General features: G+C 41.0%; 1 protein-coding gene across 9 annotated transcripts in view; it reads left to right on the plus strand.

Moving 5' to 3' along the window:
* Positions 1-17,824, plus strand: part of ARVCF (ARVCF delta catenin family member) — a 295,429-nt gene that overhangs the window by 233,088 nt on the left and 44,517 nt on the right. For 8 of the 9 annotated variants that reach the window (XM_040602791.1, XM_040602773.1, XM_040602813.1 and 5 more), the window contains 4 exons: positions 2,645-2,762; positions 4,047-4,218; positions 6,512-6,529; positions 10,910-10,981. In XM_040602791.1, coding sequence (XP_040458725.1) covers positions 2,645-2,762; positions 4,047-4,218; positions 6,512-6,529; positions 10,910-10,981 — 380 coding nt within the window. The remainder of the gene's footprint in view (positions 1-2,644; positions 2,763-4,046; positions 4,219-6,511; positions 6,530-10,909; positions 10,982-17,824) is intronic. The other variant, XM_040602802.1, reaches the window with a different exon arrangement.

Raw genomic sequence — 17,824 nt, forward strand, 5'->3', positions numbered from 1 at the left:
TTGCTGCCTTTTGCATTGTTGGAGCAGCAAAAGAGCAGATGCTGTAAGGCAGGTGATGATCTCCCTGGGCTGAATCTTTTGAGAACTGTGTTGCCTGGACTTCTGTGGAGAACATGAGCTGAGCTTTCCAGTAGGTTGGGGTTATAGTTACAGACAAGGAAATGCAGGAATCTCATTACCCAAGGAGGGAGGACTAGCAGAATCCCACGATTGTTGGGTGTTTATAGAATAAATGTTTCTCCATGAGATGCTCATAAGGTTATTTTTTTTTGATGTGTTACAACATTAAAACTGCAAAGTTTGATGCCTGGATAACTTATTCATAGCATGCATTAGCTATTAATTTGATCCTGCAGAGTGTTGATGCCTATTTATGTGTAATATATGTGGGAATTTTTTCTTGAGGCATTAATTTTCAGTAAATTTTTCTATAGCTGAAGGTAAAGCAGGTGATATCAGCTAGCCACACTGATACACTTTTATAGTTATCTTTTTCAATTATAACCTTATTGATGTCTACCTTCATATTAATCCTAATACAGATGAAGAAATAAGAAAGCAGGATAAAAAATGCTGTGATGCTGTTGATAACCAAAGCAGTAAAACAAATGTGCTACAAGTGTGGTAGCATAAATGGACCATAGAAAAATGTCTTACGAGTGCGGCAAGAAAGGTGTGAAGGATTTAAAAAAAAAAAAGAAAAATTTGCATTTACTTATTTTTGGAAGTCTGCAAGTGTTCCTTATGTATTTTAGCCCTCTATTTCTAAAACTTAATGAGGGAATAAGAAATGTGATACACAGCTCCAGATAAGACCATTTTTAGTGCATTTCTGTCACCCTCAAGCTGAGTGAGTGATGTTCCACTTGAATAGATGTGCTTGGAGGTGGAGCTGCTATCATTTATTGTTATAACTTCTGAAAGGTATCACAGAGAATTTGAATTCTAATTTCAGTTTCATAAAGACTTTACGTTAAAATTCACATTTGGGCTTTTGATAAAAAAGGATTAATACAACTGGTGATGGAAAAACAGCATGTAGAATTCTCTCTTCCATGTATCCTGTGGAATCATATTTTAATATCCACTTTACCTGCCTTGTATAAGCCATTGCTAGAGGTGAGGCTGCGTGTTAGGATTTGGGGAAAGAATTCATTTATCTGTGCATTTCATTTGCGTTCTTAATTGAAAGCTAATGTGCTGTTACAGCAACCAGCTCACAGTCAAGTGTCTTCAGATTTTTAGAGGTCCCTGAGAAAATGTGGTATTTTCCTAGGCAACCAATTAACATACCAGCCTGCCTGGGTGATGGGGGGACATGGGAGGGGGCCATGATTGATTGTTAATTACTTGGAGATTGGCAGTCCCCCTAACTGGTAAAAAGAAAAATTGGCTGCACAATCCTGATAGTAGAAGGTAATGATTCTGTCCTGAGCTTTTGAGAGCTAACCTTACACCGATCTGTGGAATTCAAAGACCCTGAAAGCTGAGAGATTGGCTGTGGTGGTGTTGAGATTAGTGGGTTTCAGCTTTCAGAAACCTTTCCATGTAGATTTTGCCAGTGAGCACTATTACAAATCTTCATTCCCCACCACCACCACCACCCAAAAAAAAAAAAAAGGGGGGGGGGGGAGGTGTAAGCGGCATTTGGAAAATTTACTTGAGTTTTATTTCTTTATTGGGTAATGGCAAGTTGATGCTTATGCAAGGCTGGGGCTTCAGTATTATCTCATGTGCATGCTTGCTGGACAAGGGGGGCTAAGTTCATAGCTCCCCTCTGACAGTTTCTCCAGTCATTGATACATGGAACTTCAAACAGCTCCGAGTAGCTTTTCAGTGCTCTGTCTTGCATCTTCTACCTGTGCCATTCTCTTGTGCAATGTTTTGAGAAATTTAAAGCCTTATAAGTGTACTGAATGAGTCTTTTACTTCATAAGCATGACTGATCCAGGCTTTGTGCTGAGACTGCTGTACACAGTGTGAAAGGTGGCATTTACATGTTCAAAATGTAGGATTTAAACTGGGTGGCCGTAGCTTCCAGTTAGAAAGCTGGGGATACAGAACCAATTTGAAGAACCTTTGAAGGAGTCAAGGAGACAGCATTTGTACAAGGTGACTCCCATCTGACTTTTGGAGCAGATGGGGGCCAAAGAAAGTGAACAATTTTGTATATGGATAGATTAAATACAGCTTATTTGACCCCTGTTTTTAATCTTTTTCATTTTTCAGTTTCTGTGGTCATGAATACTTCTGAGCAGTCTTGTGATTTCGCATGTTTTTCTTGAGATGGTGAAAGTATTTTTGAAATTAGAAACTCTGACTGTGAAATTAAATTTTTAGTTTGCATATTGCTCGCTCTGAGAATTCCTGTCCAGTTTAATGTATATCACTGACCCACCAGCAACTCAGAAGAATGTGTGTGTAGGCACCTCTGAGTGTGTTCCCCTATTTGTTCAGATTCAGGGAGTTGTAGATATGTATTGTCCATATTTTACTGAGATATAATAGGTTTGTCAGACTACTTTGCCTCCAAATTGTTCATCCGAGGTAATGAGTTCTTAATAATTGTAGTATAAATCGACACACCTTCAGCTTTATGGTGAAGGTTAGATGCCTAAATTTTCTTTTAAATCTCTCCTGTTAGGAACGTAAGTTCCGATGGAGCAGAAGCACGCAGAAGGCTAAGAGAGTGTGATGGCTTGGTGGATGCCCTTCTTCATGCTCTACAGTCTGCAGTTGGCAAGAAGGATACAGATAATAAGGTGAATTTGAGTATTAAAATTTAATGGATGTTTCCATTAATTTAGGCTGAAGTGTTGCTCTGGGATCTGACGCTTAATTTGCTAGTATCAGAAGGGGATTGTGCTTACCTCAGAAAATACAGTAATTATTTTCCTCTCATCTCTGTCATGATATCCGTGCTAGTCCTGATGGGGGAATCAGTATGATGCTGCTGTGTTACCTTGTGTGGCTGATGAGGTGAGCAAAAGCAAGTGGTTGTGATAGGTGGGGAGAGTAGTCCTTTATTATTGCCAGTGATGTTATTGCTATTGTTCTGCATTACTTAATTGACATTTATAAGTGCAGTCTCCAAATCAGAATTGAGTCCCGTTGTATTGTGCTTTGCACAATACCAGCAAAGGAGTCAGTTCCTATTTTAAAGACTTTATTCAGCACCATCTCTTAACAACTGTAGTGCTTAGACATTAAGGTATGTTGTCACACTTGCAGCCCTTTCATTGTGGCTTTTTTTTTTTTAAGTGCAGATTTTGATTAATCTGTTTTTATCATCATCTCATCCTGTGGTGCTTAAAAGGGTATTTATATGCATAAGGAATATCATACCTTTAACCTCTCTAAAAAAGAAAGAGTACGGTATTGCTTCATAACACCAGTAAGGCTTGTACAGCATCATTATTTTATTCGAGGCCTACCATGCGATGGACTGTACAAGGGAATTATAAAGCCCTGTCACTTAATCAGGTAATTTTGGAAGTGGATTTTGTAACTACCTGGTGGTTTCCACTGCAACCTACAGAGCATTGCTCTTGTCAGAACCTGATGTGCTGTGGATTTGCTATTACTACAGGACAACGTGTGTTCTCATTGAAATCCTCACAAGGCCTAGGTTTTGACCCAGAGAAAGTTTAATAAAGTGGGCCCCTTGGGGATCTTAAAGGTTGGAAGAATGAGAGAGAGGCTTGTATTAAAATAAGATCCTTATGTGATCACTTTCTGGTGTGTGTTTGATCTTCTGGTGAATTATATTCTTTATGTAAGATCAGGTGGTTTTCTAGATTAGAGAGTTTTCATTTTGAATGGGTGCTATTTATGAAGCGCTTCACTTTTGGAAGAATAAAATTGGGTTTAGAACAAGAATGAATCTTAATTTTAGGGGTCTTGGCTAAATCTCCTTTGAAAGCTACATTCTTTCCCTGGGGCAAGTGGGCTTCTTTTTAATTCCCTGAAACCCTCCACTGTATAATATAATGGTTTGCAAATAAGAGGGTGCAGTACTTACTATAACATAAATTTCTCTGTAACAGTCTGTGGAGAACTGTGTGTGCATCATGCGGAACCTTTCCTACCATGTCCACAAAGAGGTCCCCGGAGCTGATAAGTACCAAGAACTAGATGCCAGTCAGACTACAAGCACGGGAGGCTCTCAGAAGAAGAAGAAAGATGATGCTGGTTGTTTTGGTGGAAAAAAAGCTAAAGGTAGGTGTTGCAGAGAGCTCAAGAGCTGGAAGTGGGTTTGAGCGTAAATTTTGCTGTGTAGGCCTGCTCTTGAAAGCACATTCATCATACTGGTCTAGAATGTTGTAGTTCTTGGAGGTGTGTGTTTGTAGTGTTGTGGCATGTGTTCATCTCCCTTATTGCATTACTACTAGATATTTGGGATTTTTTTCCGCAATTGCTATAGTTTTACTTGGCTTTAAGTAAGAGTGCTGCATGCTGATAGATGACACTCTGCTGTTGGACAAAGGTGGATGTGCGCTACCTCTCCTTTGCATTGTTGTGTTCTTGCATCTGTCAAATCCATGCTTAGTCCACTTGCTTGGCTGCACAGCATGTGTCACGGCCTCTGGAAGCCAGGCCAGCATGCGTTCATCCCCATGCACTATTGTCTTTCTTGTCTGTATGTTTTCCATGCCTCCGGTCTCTCACATTTGAAAATAAACTAAAAGCCTACCCTCCCACTCACAGCCAAAACGTACAACCTCCCAATTCTGTCACTCTTTCAGTAATTTAAATTGCAAACATGATTTTATAGCTTTTAATTGTCAGTCACTTTTAGACCTGTTCTCTCCTCTGGAGCACGTGTGTTGCAAATTAATTTCATTATGAGAGAGGATTAATGGTCTCAGTAACCTCCTTTCCATCTTTCCTTTAGAAAGAGACACTTAAATTACATCAGTTTTCTTTGTTGTTTTAGAGGAATGACTTTTCTAGACTGAATTCAGAGATAATTAACCCATTTTCTGTCTAGGCTCCATTCTCCTCATTCATGTGTACTCACACCCTGGCTTACTATTTAAGACAGGTCTAAGGAAGGTTTTGGTCCTGAAGAGCTAACGTGGAATTGTTTGAACTTGACAGACTGTGCGCTGCATGTTACTCTTCCTTTGATCTGACCTGTGCGTGTTATTACAATGTTATGTGTTTCTGTGTGTGTTATAGGGAAGTCATCACAGTGTGAACTTGCTTTTGCAGACTAGCCTGTCATCAACTGCATTTAAACTGTGTTTAAAAAAATAATAAAAAACAAACTGATGGGAATCTTTTAATGTCTGGGGGGAAAACTGAAGAAAGAATTTTACTTGCCTGGCCAGCCTGTTCTCACAGTGAATGACTAAAAACCTCAGTGTGATATCCTTTGGAAACCTTGAACATGTGCTGACTCAAGCCTGTTCCCTGCCACTTGCAGTCCCTGTTGTTCTGCTGCTTGAGAGCAACACAGTCAGTGAAAACATTTTTAGACATAAAAGCTATGAGTGTGCACTGTGGGAGGAGGAAAGGAGCGTACTGATTGAGAACTGTCATCCTCCTCCTGATGACAGTGAAGAGAGCGCTCTCAGGTGGCTGTCCTTTGGCGAGGGGCTGCCTGCTTCCTCAGGGGCCGGCCTGTCTGTACCTTCTGTGTCCGTGTGCCCTGGTAGGTTCTGTTTATCAGCCAAAGCATCTTATCCTGTCTTTTTGGACAAATCGATTTCAAAATCGTATGACACTGAGGATGAACCCGCGGATTTCAGCAAGCAATGCAAGCTCTCCATGACAGCTTGGGTTTAGCTCTATGTGTTCAGCAGGAAATGACAATTTCTGAAGTATATTTTAACATATTTGTTTCCCCCTCTTTGCAGTGCTCTTCTTAAAGTGTGCTGTTCTCTAGAGGGGAATCAACTGGTAGTAATGCTGAGCTCACAGCTGGTAGTATGTAGATCAGAAGGATAGAAGGGGACAGGCAACTGTTGTTTTTAAAAAAATAAAAATAAAAATCCATTAAAAAATGTGCTTTTAAAATCATAAAAGAAGCTTCCTTTTCTCACTGTAAAATCTATGTGAATACCTGGTCTGAACCTGCCTTAATTTTCTCAGTCTAGGACTTTAAAATAGATCAATTCTTTCCACCTCTTTTTCACTTAATCTTGCAGTGTTTCCATGTTTATTTTATTTTATTTCATGGTCATTGATCATAGCATTTCAAACACCTCTGCAAAGGGGTAGTCGTCCTTCTGTCCCCTCAGTCCTGTGAGCACCTTTTCATTTAATGAAAAGAGGAAGAAAAGAAAAAAAAAAAAGGTGTGCAGAGAAAGATTGGGCTTTTTTTTCAGCAGGAACAAAAGGGAGAAAGTTAAGTATCTTGTTTTGGTTTGGTTTTTTAATTGATGAAACTTCTGTAGTATTCTTGTACTCAGGTTTTGAACCTATTCTGTGAAATTCTGCCTCTTTGTGACTGTTCCTTTGTATTTTCTTCCTTCCTGTAAATTTTTGCTGCTTTTCTGGTAATTAGAGGAGTGGTTCAATCAAGGTGAGTCTTTGCAATACTTTTTCATCATCGCCATAATATGCTTTGTTCAGCTTTTACATGCAAGGCTAATTGCTGAGATCATGGTCTCGTTCATTCACCTTCTCCTCTACTCCTCCAGTGCATCCTCCTGTTCATTTCAGTAGGCACGGAAGTCCTCTGACTGAGCGTTTGCAGTTTGGTCTTCCCACACAGACAGCAGAAAAGATAAGGGTTTATTCACTCCTGGTGTGCATGAAGTAAGGTAATCGATGTGCAGCTGGCCTGATAACCCCATGAGAGAGGGAACACCTAAGTGTGTGAGTTCCCTCAGCAATCTAAGTACCACTTCAATGGCTGGTCTGGGTAGCAGTAGCTGTGAAGACTCAGCAGCTTGGGATGTGTATTCTCAGGGATCCTTGGTATTTTGTCTTCTGGGGCAGGTGCCTGGGCTGCTGCATCTTTGTTATTGACACTCAGACTAGCTAGATGAAGCTATCCCCAGTAAATGCCTCAGGGGATACACCCCTTGGTTTCTCACCCCAGCACAATAAGTAAAATTGCACTTGGAATACACAAGGCTGAGGCTAAAGTTTGCCTCCCTAGCTTCTCGCTTGGGAAGTTGTTTGGCTCTGAGTGTTACTGAGACTGGTTCGGGATTGTAAAGGCAGGGTCGTTTTCACTTTGTGACACTTCCTGCAAATCAGTGGGTTCTGAAGGGTGGAGCCACAGGAGAGATGTTGGGGCGGGAGGAATCACTGCAATTGCTCCACCCAGAAAATAGTGCTCAGTAGTGATCCGTGTGACAGGGGTTCCAGGTGTGGCTGGTGAGCCTGGGGAGGGTGGGCATGTTGGCAAGGCGGAGCTCAGCCCTTGCTTTCTGTCGCTCCGCTGCAGTCCGGTTCAGTGGGGGTGTATTAACAAGTGCAGTGTTGGCCGTTGCAGGGGGGAAGAGGGAGTTGTTAGGAAGACTCTCTTTCCCTTCAACTATTTTTTTAACCAGAAAGAAAACATTTGGGAATTAGTACTTCAGCAAAAATGGTCTAGCTGAATAGCTGTTTTGATTATCCTGTAAAGCAAAACGACATTTGACAAAGATCAACAACAACATTAGTGGTTAATAATGCTGGGTCATACTTCAAAGTCTGTACGGAGTTTCTGGCAGATTGAAAATGCCGAAGGTCATGTTTTGGTTGTTTCTTATATAATGAAAAGTAGTGGGGGGGAGAGGGAAAGAATTTTAATCCCACTGTTTCAGAGACTGTAAATTGCATCTTGCACAAGCAAGCCTCATGTCAGGCAGTTTTCCCAAAGCAGAGTGCTGTGCCAGTTCCTACAGCCAGGTCTCATAAAACAGACCTGTCAGCAGGCATGTTCAAAGCTGTCTGTCTCTTGGCAAAGTTTGGAGCTATGCTTGATCCAACAGCATCGTCTTTGCTCTGGCACAGGCTGGAAAACTTGGAAATGAGGGAGATGCATAGAAGGGCAGAAACTGAAATGTACAAAACCAGGGTCTTAAACTACTTTCCTGCTGCTGGTGTGGTCACTTCGGCATCCCCATGCACTAGCATTACTGACAGGCTCGAGTGGCAGAGGAGGGTGTTCAGACCTGCAGAAGCTGGTTTTCTCGTTATATTGGTCAGGCCAGGGGATGGCTGGCTGAGAGGTTTGTAATTGGTAGGCTCTTGAACTTGCTAAATTGTTCGCCTTTTTAGAAACTCCAAACCAATATTTGTTGGTCCTGCGAAAATCAAATGGGAAAAACACCTGTTGGGCTGCAGATTGAAACTTTGCCCTTCTAGATGGATTTCTTTTGAAGTCGTCTTACAGCTTGATAGCCTTCTCTCTAGAGGATAGCCCTGAAAACGTAGGTGCTTCCAGTATTTCTGAACTTGGCCCTTGCTCAATTTGATGAAGCAAGTAATTTGTAGAGTTGAAATTCCCTTGGTCAGAGCTCTGTGTTTGGAATTGCTTCCATTTGTAAACAGCTGGCAGCTTCTGGTTTGAACAGACTGGTTTTGCCTGTGAGGTGGGTTAGTTTCTCAGAGGGCTGAGAGACAAACTAGCGAAGGCTTCATAGAAGATGGCCAATATTTGCAGTCTGGCCCAGAAATTGAGACACGGCAATTGAAGATCCCAGAGCACAGGTGGAGTGTGCTGTCTTAATGAAAGATGGCTTAGTAAATAGGCAGCTGCCTCTGCACTGCCAGCTCAAAAGATGTAGCAGCCAACACTGCTCTCCTGGACAATCTCTTTCTTAAAATGTTGTGCACAAATACATACTGCTTACTAACGTTGCACTAGAAAGAAAGGAGCTGTTTCTGTGCCATGTCAGTTCTGCAGGGCTAACAGAAGAACCAAACTCCAACCTTTAAATTATAGAGTGAAATTCTGAAATGAGTAGTTCTGTTGAATAAGCTCTGGCTCTCCCAAGTAAATGTTCAGAGGTTTGAACTAGCTAATGCCAGAGACATGAAATTCAGGGTCACATGGAAAAAACAGTTTGTCCTACTTGTAGATAAGATGGAGTCACATTTAATGGTCTGCCCTAAGTCTGTAATCTTTCCTCAAGACTGACTGACTGACTTCCTTCAGTGCTTCCTCCCCACTGCCCTGCTTTTTCCTGTCAGTGCTCTGAAGGGTCAACAAGGGTTTGCAGCCAGTAACTGGGTTCAGCTGCCATTATGAAATGCAGTGTCCTTTGATGCACAGCGTGTTTTCTTTCTGCTGTTTGGTTCCCAAAGCAATGTGTTTCTCATTCTTCCCGGGAGTGAACACTTGATGGAGGGCTGCGAAGTGCAGCTAGTTCCTATCCCTTCCTTTAGAAACGTTTCAATGGAGTGGCATGGTACCTGGCTGCATGACCTTTTGGCAGCTTAGATGGGCTTTTTCATACTTCAAGCAAATTGCTTCATCTGAACAGAACTAGATGCATGTTTTGTTGTGCACAGTAGTTATAGTTGGCTGGTATTCTCTCTTGGCATTTCAAAACAAAACTGTGTGCTATTTCTGAAGGGAAAGGATGGAATACCACCTTGAGGTTTGGGGTTGATTTTTATTTTTCCCCCTCTTGATGTTATTTCTGAATATTCATATCAGTATTTAAAAGCCCTATTTCTTGTCTATAAAGTACCGCATACGTTTGTCCTTTTGTCAAGAGGAAGGGCAGAGCAGCCCATTGAATTCACTGTGCAGATGCTGTACTGGCTCCCTGCTATAACAGGGCAGGGATTGGCCTTTCCCCTTTCATGACATATTCCCAGTCAAGAGTCAGACTACTCTCCACGCTGCGTTTTCAAGGACCATTTTCCTGTTTGCTTTGAAGTATCCTGACTGGTGGAGACTTCAGCCTTTCCTGTAAACCTGCGCTAACAGCCTGGTAGAGTCCCTGTGCAAAAGCTGCCTCTGGCAGCTTAAATTGTGGTGTTCTGAAGTCACCCCGTTGCACCTGCCTTCCCTGCTCTTGAGGGAGAGGGTCTAAGTAACTGGAATTTTTCACCCCCTCAAAATAATTTGGGAAAGCTAAATTATACACTGCTGTCCTCGGGAGCCGTGCAGATTCGTGCACTTCCAACCCTCTGTCTGTCAGTACTTCTCTGATGGCAAGGTGCTTGCCTGTCCCACAGCATCACTGCTGGCTTACCCAAGGCAGTGTGTCTCCTTGCTGGAGAAGAGGGGGGGGAAACTAACCCTTCCCTCCCCAGCTGCTTACAGAACCTTGAATTCCCAACCTAACTAAAACTGAAGTCCAAGTTTTGTTCTGCTTTTTATGAAGGATTTCATAAATTGAAGCTGACATTGTGGTTTCAAACTATCTCTTAGCAAAAGTATGGAATTATTTCCATTAGTTTCTAATAAATAGTCAAAATGTCACTTTATTGATTGAAGGGCAATTCAAGGTTAAGTTGTTGGCTGCTGTCTGTACAATATATTAAATCTAGGACTTCCTGCCTGATAGTTGCAATGAGAATAGAGGCTGCAAAGCAAGCCTGTTTTTTTCTCTGCTGCTCAGTTTATGCTTTAGCTAAGCTTCAGATCAATATTCCTCTTTGAAAATAACAAGTAAATGCTGGGCTTCTGAGGGAGAGGCATAGCTTTGCCAAGAAAGGAAAAGGCACAATTTTCCAAGATTTTAAGCACTCTTAAGACCCACTGAAATGCTAGTGCTAAGCATGTTTGAGGATCAACCAGAAAATAGATTGGATTTTTCTCCCTGAGTTGCTCATGCTAAAACCACAGCTATGCAGCTGGATTGCAAGTCAGATATGTACAAATATGGGTAATGATCTGTGATTTATATTCTGAGTTTGTATCTTCTATCATCTTGTAGATGCACATGATAGTAACTTACCTGTCAGTATGCTGACAGTCTTTTCCATCTGTTGTCTTTCTTTTTTTGCACAGGAAAGAAGAATGGAGATTTGGACAGGAATTTTGATACACTTGATTTGCCTAAACGGTCTGAAGCAGCAAAAGGTAATGCAAATGTTTGTGATTTTGGAAATAGCGAGTAGCCAGGGAGCTGGGGGCTCTTAAAGGGGACTTGAGACTTGAGCATATCAGGCTGATCTCTTTCTTTTGTATTCATATAATTGAAATAATGGATGTGTCAGTGCTTGCTGTTATCTAGTTCTCAATAGTGGATATAACCAGCTTTTATATAAAGCTGCTGAACTGGTGGAATCCTGTAGAAATCCATCTCATTTGTAGTTAGGAGATCGTAACTCCGTAGAGGGGTGAGTGCATACTCTCTTCCTTTACAACTCCCATTTGCAAATCACCAGCCCTAGCTGCGAATTTGAGGAGGTGTGAAATGCATTAGGTGAGTGTACGTGTCACTAACCTTTTCCCTTCCCTGGCACCTCTGTAGTTCTTCATTGTTCTGACAAATTGGAGAGTAATGGCAGGGAATGAGTTCAATTTTTTTTGTCTTTGCTGGCAGTCTTCTGAATACAGTATTCCTCCCTGTCTGTAGTGAGTAGTAGTTTTTCCAAAATTTGGAGGTTCACAGAAAACTCTTCTGCATTGCACTTTTGTATTTCAGCTTTGACAGAGGTGAAGCCTTTCACAAACAATCTGTATTCCCTTCCTGCATGCATGGTACTCTCTTTAATTGCAGGTTAGGAGGTGATTTGGGATCTCATCAGACTTCTTGCAGCATTGGACAGTGGTTTATAGACTTGCACCGGTTTTCATTTGAAGTGTAATGTCATTGCAAAGATTCAGCCATTGTCATGGCAACTGCTGCAGTACCACAGGTGCCACCCTGTCAACAGAGCCTTGCAGGAAAAGCTCTCCCATAACAGTGTCACCTTAGTGATCTGTGAGTACCCAGAACTACCTGAGTATTCTTCAGAAGGAAAATCTTAAACTCTTTCTGCATTGCTTGTACAATTTCAGAGAGTATAAAGAGACAGTGTGACTCAGTGGAGATTCTTGGACTTGGGATATCTGAGTTACGCTACTTCAGAGATCTTGGTTCAATCAACTCAGTTGTGCTTCAGTTTCCTTACTGTTAACTAAGGGCAGCAGCAGAGGCCCTATCTAACATCCTTAGACATGTACTCATAGTAATGGTTTAATAATTATATATATAAAGTGCTGCATTCTCATTTAAATTCATGGGCAGTGAAGCTCTGATGATATGTAAACTAATCCTAATATATAGATGGATCAGTTTACAGATAGCCTTTACAATGGGTACAGTTTCTAGGCTAATGTTTAAACACAATTTTTCATGTGGTGCATTATTGCAGAAGATACTGAGGCACTTCTTAGAAGGTGCAATGCCATCCTGTTTGGAGAACAGCAGGAAATTTCTCCCAACCAGCCTTCACTTCCATGCCAGCAGTTCAGGGCTGGGCGTTGATTACATTGCAGAGCAAGGAGACATCTTAAGGTTGCAGAAAAAGAAGGAAACAAAATATAGTGAGGGCTTCAGCACTTTCATTCATTCATACATGTGATCAGAATGTAGGTGCCACTAAAGGGGAATGATGGAAATCGAGGATTTCTGCAAAGAAATAGAACTTGCATAACTTTAAGATAAAAATCTTTCACATGGCTCTGTTAGTGGTGCAAGTGTTGTGGCGTATCTGATGGGAGATGGATCTGTCTGAGCTTACACAGCTCACTATCGTGTTCAACTGCTAGAAATCACACACTCATGAAGAGATTCTGTTCAACAATTTTGAGATGCCCTCATTTGATCTAAGTTGAATAGACTACATATCTCATGCTAGTTTAGGTCAGGAGGTTAATCACACAGCATTTTGAAAGAGCCCCTTTGGCATGGAAAAAGGTGTGAAAAACTATTCACTTTTGTGCTAGGAGTAAAAAATGAATTGTGATCTATTTTTGTTCACTTTTTTTTAATAGTAGTTTACTGCTAAGCATCTGGTTTACATGAGGGTTCCTGGATACTAAAGGTTCTAACAACATTGCTAGGACTTTGAATTGTTCAGTAATTACAGAAATTCAGTAAGAATTTCAGTAAGAAAAATAAAATTGTGGTTTTAAAACCCTTAAAAGCTCCGGCCAGATCTATGCCACAGAGTATAATTGGCTCTGATGAGATTAGTTCTCAGCTGAAACAGAACCTCATTCCGAAGATTGAAAAAATCATGCAAGTTTTAATGATCAAAAGCACTCAGTTTGAGTGACACAATGAAGTGCTATTTCAAAAATCAACAATTATAGATTAATCTCTTTCATGTATTATTAAAGCCATATTAAAGTGAGTTTTCAGCTGGAATCTTTGTGGGCAAATGAAACTGCAGTAATAAGGTTTGCTCATGTGACACAGCAAATTAACGTTGCGGTAGTTAACAAATATTGGGATGCAGTGTTGTTAAGTTTCTTGTAATCTTATAGTCAGCATCCATGGTGCTTATCAGGTGGATCTAAAGATGAGGTTTCAAGAACCTGACATCATGATTTTGTTACAAAATAATCTCAGGTACAGTCACTGAGCTTAATTGATTGTGTGCTTATGATCACTTGAACAAACACAAACTAGAAGCATGAACCAGTTCAGACCTATTTTCTATCATCTCTCGAAACTTTCTTTAGTCTCTAAATTACTTTAATTGCAGGAATCTCTGCCTATCCTGTAGCCGAACAGCATAAAAACAGAAGCTCCTGTCGTTTTTAGTTTGGGGGTGGGGGCTGGTGGGTGTCTGTGTGGGAGGCAGAGGTTTCCTCAGTCTTTGTTCAAGACAGCTGAGGAACATGTTCAGATCCTGAACAGTCCAAAAGGTTTTCTGAGTTACTACCCAGTTTAAATGCTAGGGTTTTGTGGTGGGTTTTTTGGTTTGGTTTTGTTTTTTCCCCCCCTGGAATTGTTTGTCCTGGAGAGGAATGAATGAATGAAGGCAATTCTTTTTTTCAAAATGATGAACTAGAGTCTCCTTTTCTTTTGATTGCTCTTGTTTTTTTAATGGAAATCAGATTTTACTGCAGCACACCATTTGAGCAGCCCTGAATCCATTTCTAAGCCTTTAATAATTTTATGTGCTAGGCATTCTGGCAGGGGAAAGCTCCTAATTCAGGGCTGTTATCTGTGGTAAACTGGATAATATCAGATGGGAGAACTTGCAGTGCTTTCAGAAGCTGTCTCATCTGATACTAAAAAATATATATATATATGCTCTGGCAGTGTCCAGAGTACTTCTGTCCTCATGAGGAAAGATTGTGGAAGAGAAGCTTCTTGCTTCCTCTTTGTTGAAAGGAGCATATTTTTTTCTGACAATCAGAGAGGATACATTTTGGGGGGAAATTATAAGAGCTGGCGTAGAGCCATATGAGAAGAGGACAGCACTGACAAAAAATTATGAACGCTGTCCTTGGGACCTTGCTAAATTTAGTACTTTCAAAAATTGCTGCTTTTGGTGGGGGGAGTGTTGCTGAAATCCCTTCCCCAATATAAAGTAGGTCACGGGTAGCAGCATTGACTGTCTCCTCTGCAACGTGTTCTCTTCTGCACTACTACAGTGTGAATGTGGATTTCTCCTGTGTACACATTAAATAACATAGCACAGTACAATCCCTTTGCTGTGTTCGCAGAGTCCTTATTTCTGAGCAGGAATAGTGACAGGAGGCTTGTGCATTGTGGGGAAGATCAGGATTAATCATATCTGTGCAGTGGAAAGCAGTGTCTCAGATGGCAGACTGTGCGATAAGGTTTTCTGAAAAGAATCAGCATTGATATGTGTCAGCCCTCTGAAGATGTTATAAAGGTTGTAACATTTAATCTTCGTGATGTGAAAGTGTTGGATTGTCTGCCTCTGTTCATCAGTGCTGGAATGTGGGAGAAGAAAGTCCAGAAGAGCAAAACAGTTTTTTATATGGAATCAGCAGGTTATTACTAATTAAATCCAGACCCCTTTGCTATTTGGTTTAAGCAGATCTCATGGCTTCTTGTTTACACACATATAAATCTAATGGCATAAAAGTAGATGCGTTAAGGTGCTTTGGGTGTTGAAGTTCAACTATGATTTCAGTTCATATCATTAGGGGGTTGAAAGTTTTCAGCCATAAGGAGACGTGCAGGTATGTTTCAGCCTAGTAGATGAGCTAACTCATTCTCTCCTTTAAATCAGTTACTGAAGTGGTTATTCATCTATCTTTCCATTGTGATTATCTAATCTTACTTCCATTTTAGCGTGAACATAAGCTTAGGAGAGAGTCGAGCAGAAATGCTGAACTAGTCCTAAAGCTGCTTCTAGTTGAACAAGTCTATTTTGTTGTAGTAGGGACCTCACAGAAGAGCTGAATTTGTCTGAACACTCAGCTTTGTGTGTACACTTACCCTGGTCAGCAGCGTATGTAGGCAGGGAATGAGATTTTGGGTGAACTTGTCAGCAGGTGAAATTCTTCTTTCTCCGTTGTCTGAAATCCTCAGTCGCTTTCCATGTAGCCTGATGCTGATGATGGATTTTCTATTCCAGAAGGTGAGTGTTTAAATTCACTTATAAATCTTTGTGGTACTGCTACAGGAAATTAGACTTCCTGGCACTGTCAGGGTAATGACTTTAACTTAGTACATTACAAAAATGCTGACAATTTGTCTTCAGTTAAAGGCAATGTAGTTGGGGGGAGTGAAAAAAATCACTAAAGCTTTACTCTGGCTTTAGGGTTGTAACTAAGATTACCTGCTGTTCTCATTTCACTGCTGTTTTAATATGCTTTCTTTAAATCATTGTAAGTTGACTCAAGCACTCACCTGCCCTTTCCAGCGCCCTTCAATCATTAATTTTGATTGTCGTATTGTGAATAAGTGAGTAGAACTGATTGATTAATGGTACCGTCCACACCCCTCCTGTGCCAGCCAGTGGAAATGGACTGACTGAGATCTTTTCTGTGAGAGCAACACATTTTTATATTACCATCTTTTAAGTATCTCATTCACGTTGAGAATTCCAATCAGAATTATTAAGTATCTCTTATTTCTCTTGCTTTACTGAGCAGAGTGTTCATTTTGGTCCCATGTGTTTTTCATAATTTACAAAGCACTGAAAGATTCCTTGTCTGTGTTCTGGTGCTTTCAGTCAGAGAAGATTTATTGCCTTGAATAGGAGAATTCCCATATGGAGCCTGCCCTTGCCAAACTTTCTCCAGCCCGGTACCTGTAAATTCTCATTCTTTTTCCCAACATCTGTGAGGATTTCAGAACAGGCACCTGTGGGTTATTGCAAACACAGTCTCTCTGTAGCTGACTACTAATTGTTCTGGAATACTCTGCTTTTATTGTCATGATCTGCAATTCTGATGTTGAGCCGCTTGTTTGTTCAAAGCTGGGTTGAAATGTGGCAGTTGGTTGCTTCCTGGCCCGCTCAGCTGTGATCTACAGGTGGAAACTCTGATTTCTGATCTTTAGGGATCTGTTAGATCTGTTTATGTAGAACGTAAATTTTAAGTTTAGGGCTGAAACTGAAAGGTTTGAAAAATCGTATGGGGAGATGCAGCTGGAACATAAATTGGAGGTCCAGGAGTACTATTACGTCTTTTTCTTGTTTCTGCCCTCACATATTTTCTTCCAATTAAAAGAATGAGTCTGAAATAGCTTCTTGATGTTCTTAACATGACAACTCAAGCAATTTGAACTAATACCAAGTGTATTACAGAACAATGATTATTTTCATTTCAAGCAAACTGGCCTAACCCTGTAAGAGGTTTGGCCTGTATTGACAGCTTGTGACACCTTCTGTGTTTTAATGTGTGCACTTCTTGCACCAGTCAGATGTGGAGAGGGTTTAATGGTTACTTAGCATGGATTTTAAATGGAGTGCAAAATTCTGTCACTAGCAGTTAGCTTGATAAAACTTCCTTAAAACAGAAGATCCTTCCAGTACGAGTGTTGCTCTTTTTTATAGAGTTCACAGACAACACAAGTGCTCTGCAAACTCAAGGTGAGGTGAGCAGTATTGGGTGGGGGTGACTCACCTGCAGAGATGAGAAGGTGGGGATTTTGACTTCTGTCTTAGTCCTAGTCCCAGTACATACTGCAGGGTACCTAAAAGGAAACTTGCTGTAGGATTGTACCTGATCAGAAATGTTTTGCAGTTCTAGCTTGAGAAGTTTTATGTAGGCCAACAAGCAGGACAAGGAACATGTAGAAGGGTCTTGAAACCTGTTGAACACTGCTTCATTGTCCTTGATGTTCCCTGTCACTAGTTATCCTTAGTTCCTGCTGCTTGTTGCCAGGATCAGTAGGGTCTTTATGCTAGTTCTGTCATACCCATGCAGAGCTGCTGGACTTCACTGCTAAAGCAGGCCTAGTAGTTAGTGATTCACCATCTTGTCTTGTGATAAGCTCACCTTGCTGCACAGATGTTGCATAAAATAAATCTTTAGCAGTTTTAAGAGTTATTCCTTCCTTGTTGCTTTTGTGCAAGTAGTAAGCCTTGAACCGCTTACTTGGCCTTTGACGGATGTTGTCCATGGAACAGCCTCTGTTTCCTTCTGCATAACTCAGTGACATAAGGTTTAAAAAACCAAAACAACTCTTGCTGCCTGTTTTTAATTAGCTGAACAGTTAAAGCAGCAGATTTTCCCCACATTAAGATCTCTTACCCACAGGTACCAGTGGTGAGAGATTGTCATGCAAAGTGTTAAACAGCAGCAACCAGACAAAAATCTTTTGGGCATTTATCTTGGTGCATGCTGCCCTAACAGAACTTTGGCAGGCATGTGAAAGGCACAGGTCTGGTTTTGTATTGCTGGAATCTGGATTCAGTAAAACAAAGTGCTCTGTGTAGGAGTCAGCAAACCTTTGTAGAGGGATGTAAGTTACATCACTGAACATCATGGAGTGTCTGC

This window comes from Falco naumanni, chromosome 1 (assembly GCF_017639655.2).
Source record: "Falco naumanni isolate bFalNau1 chromosome 1, bFalNau1.pat, whole genome shotgun sequence".
NCBI lineage: Eukaryota > Metazoa > Chordata > Aves > Falconiformes > Falconidae > Falco > Falco naumanni.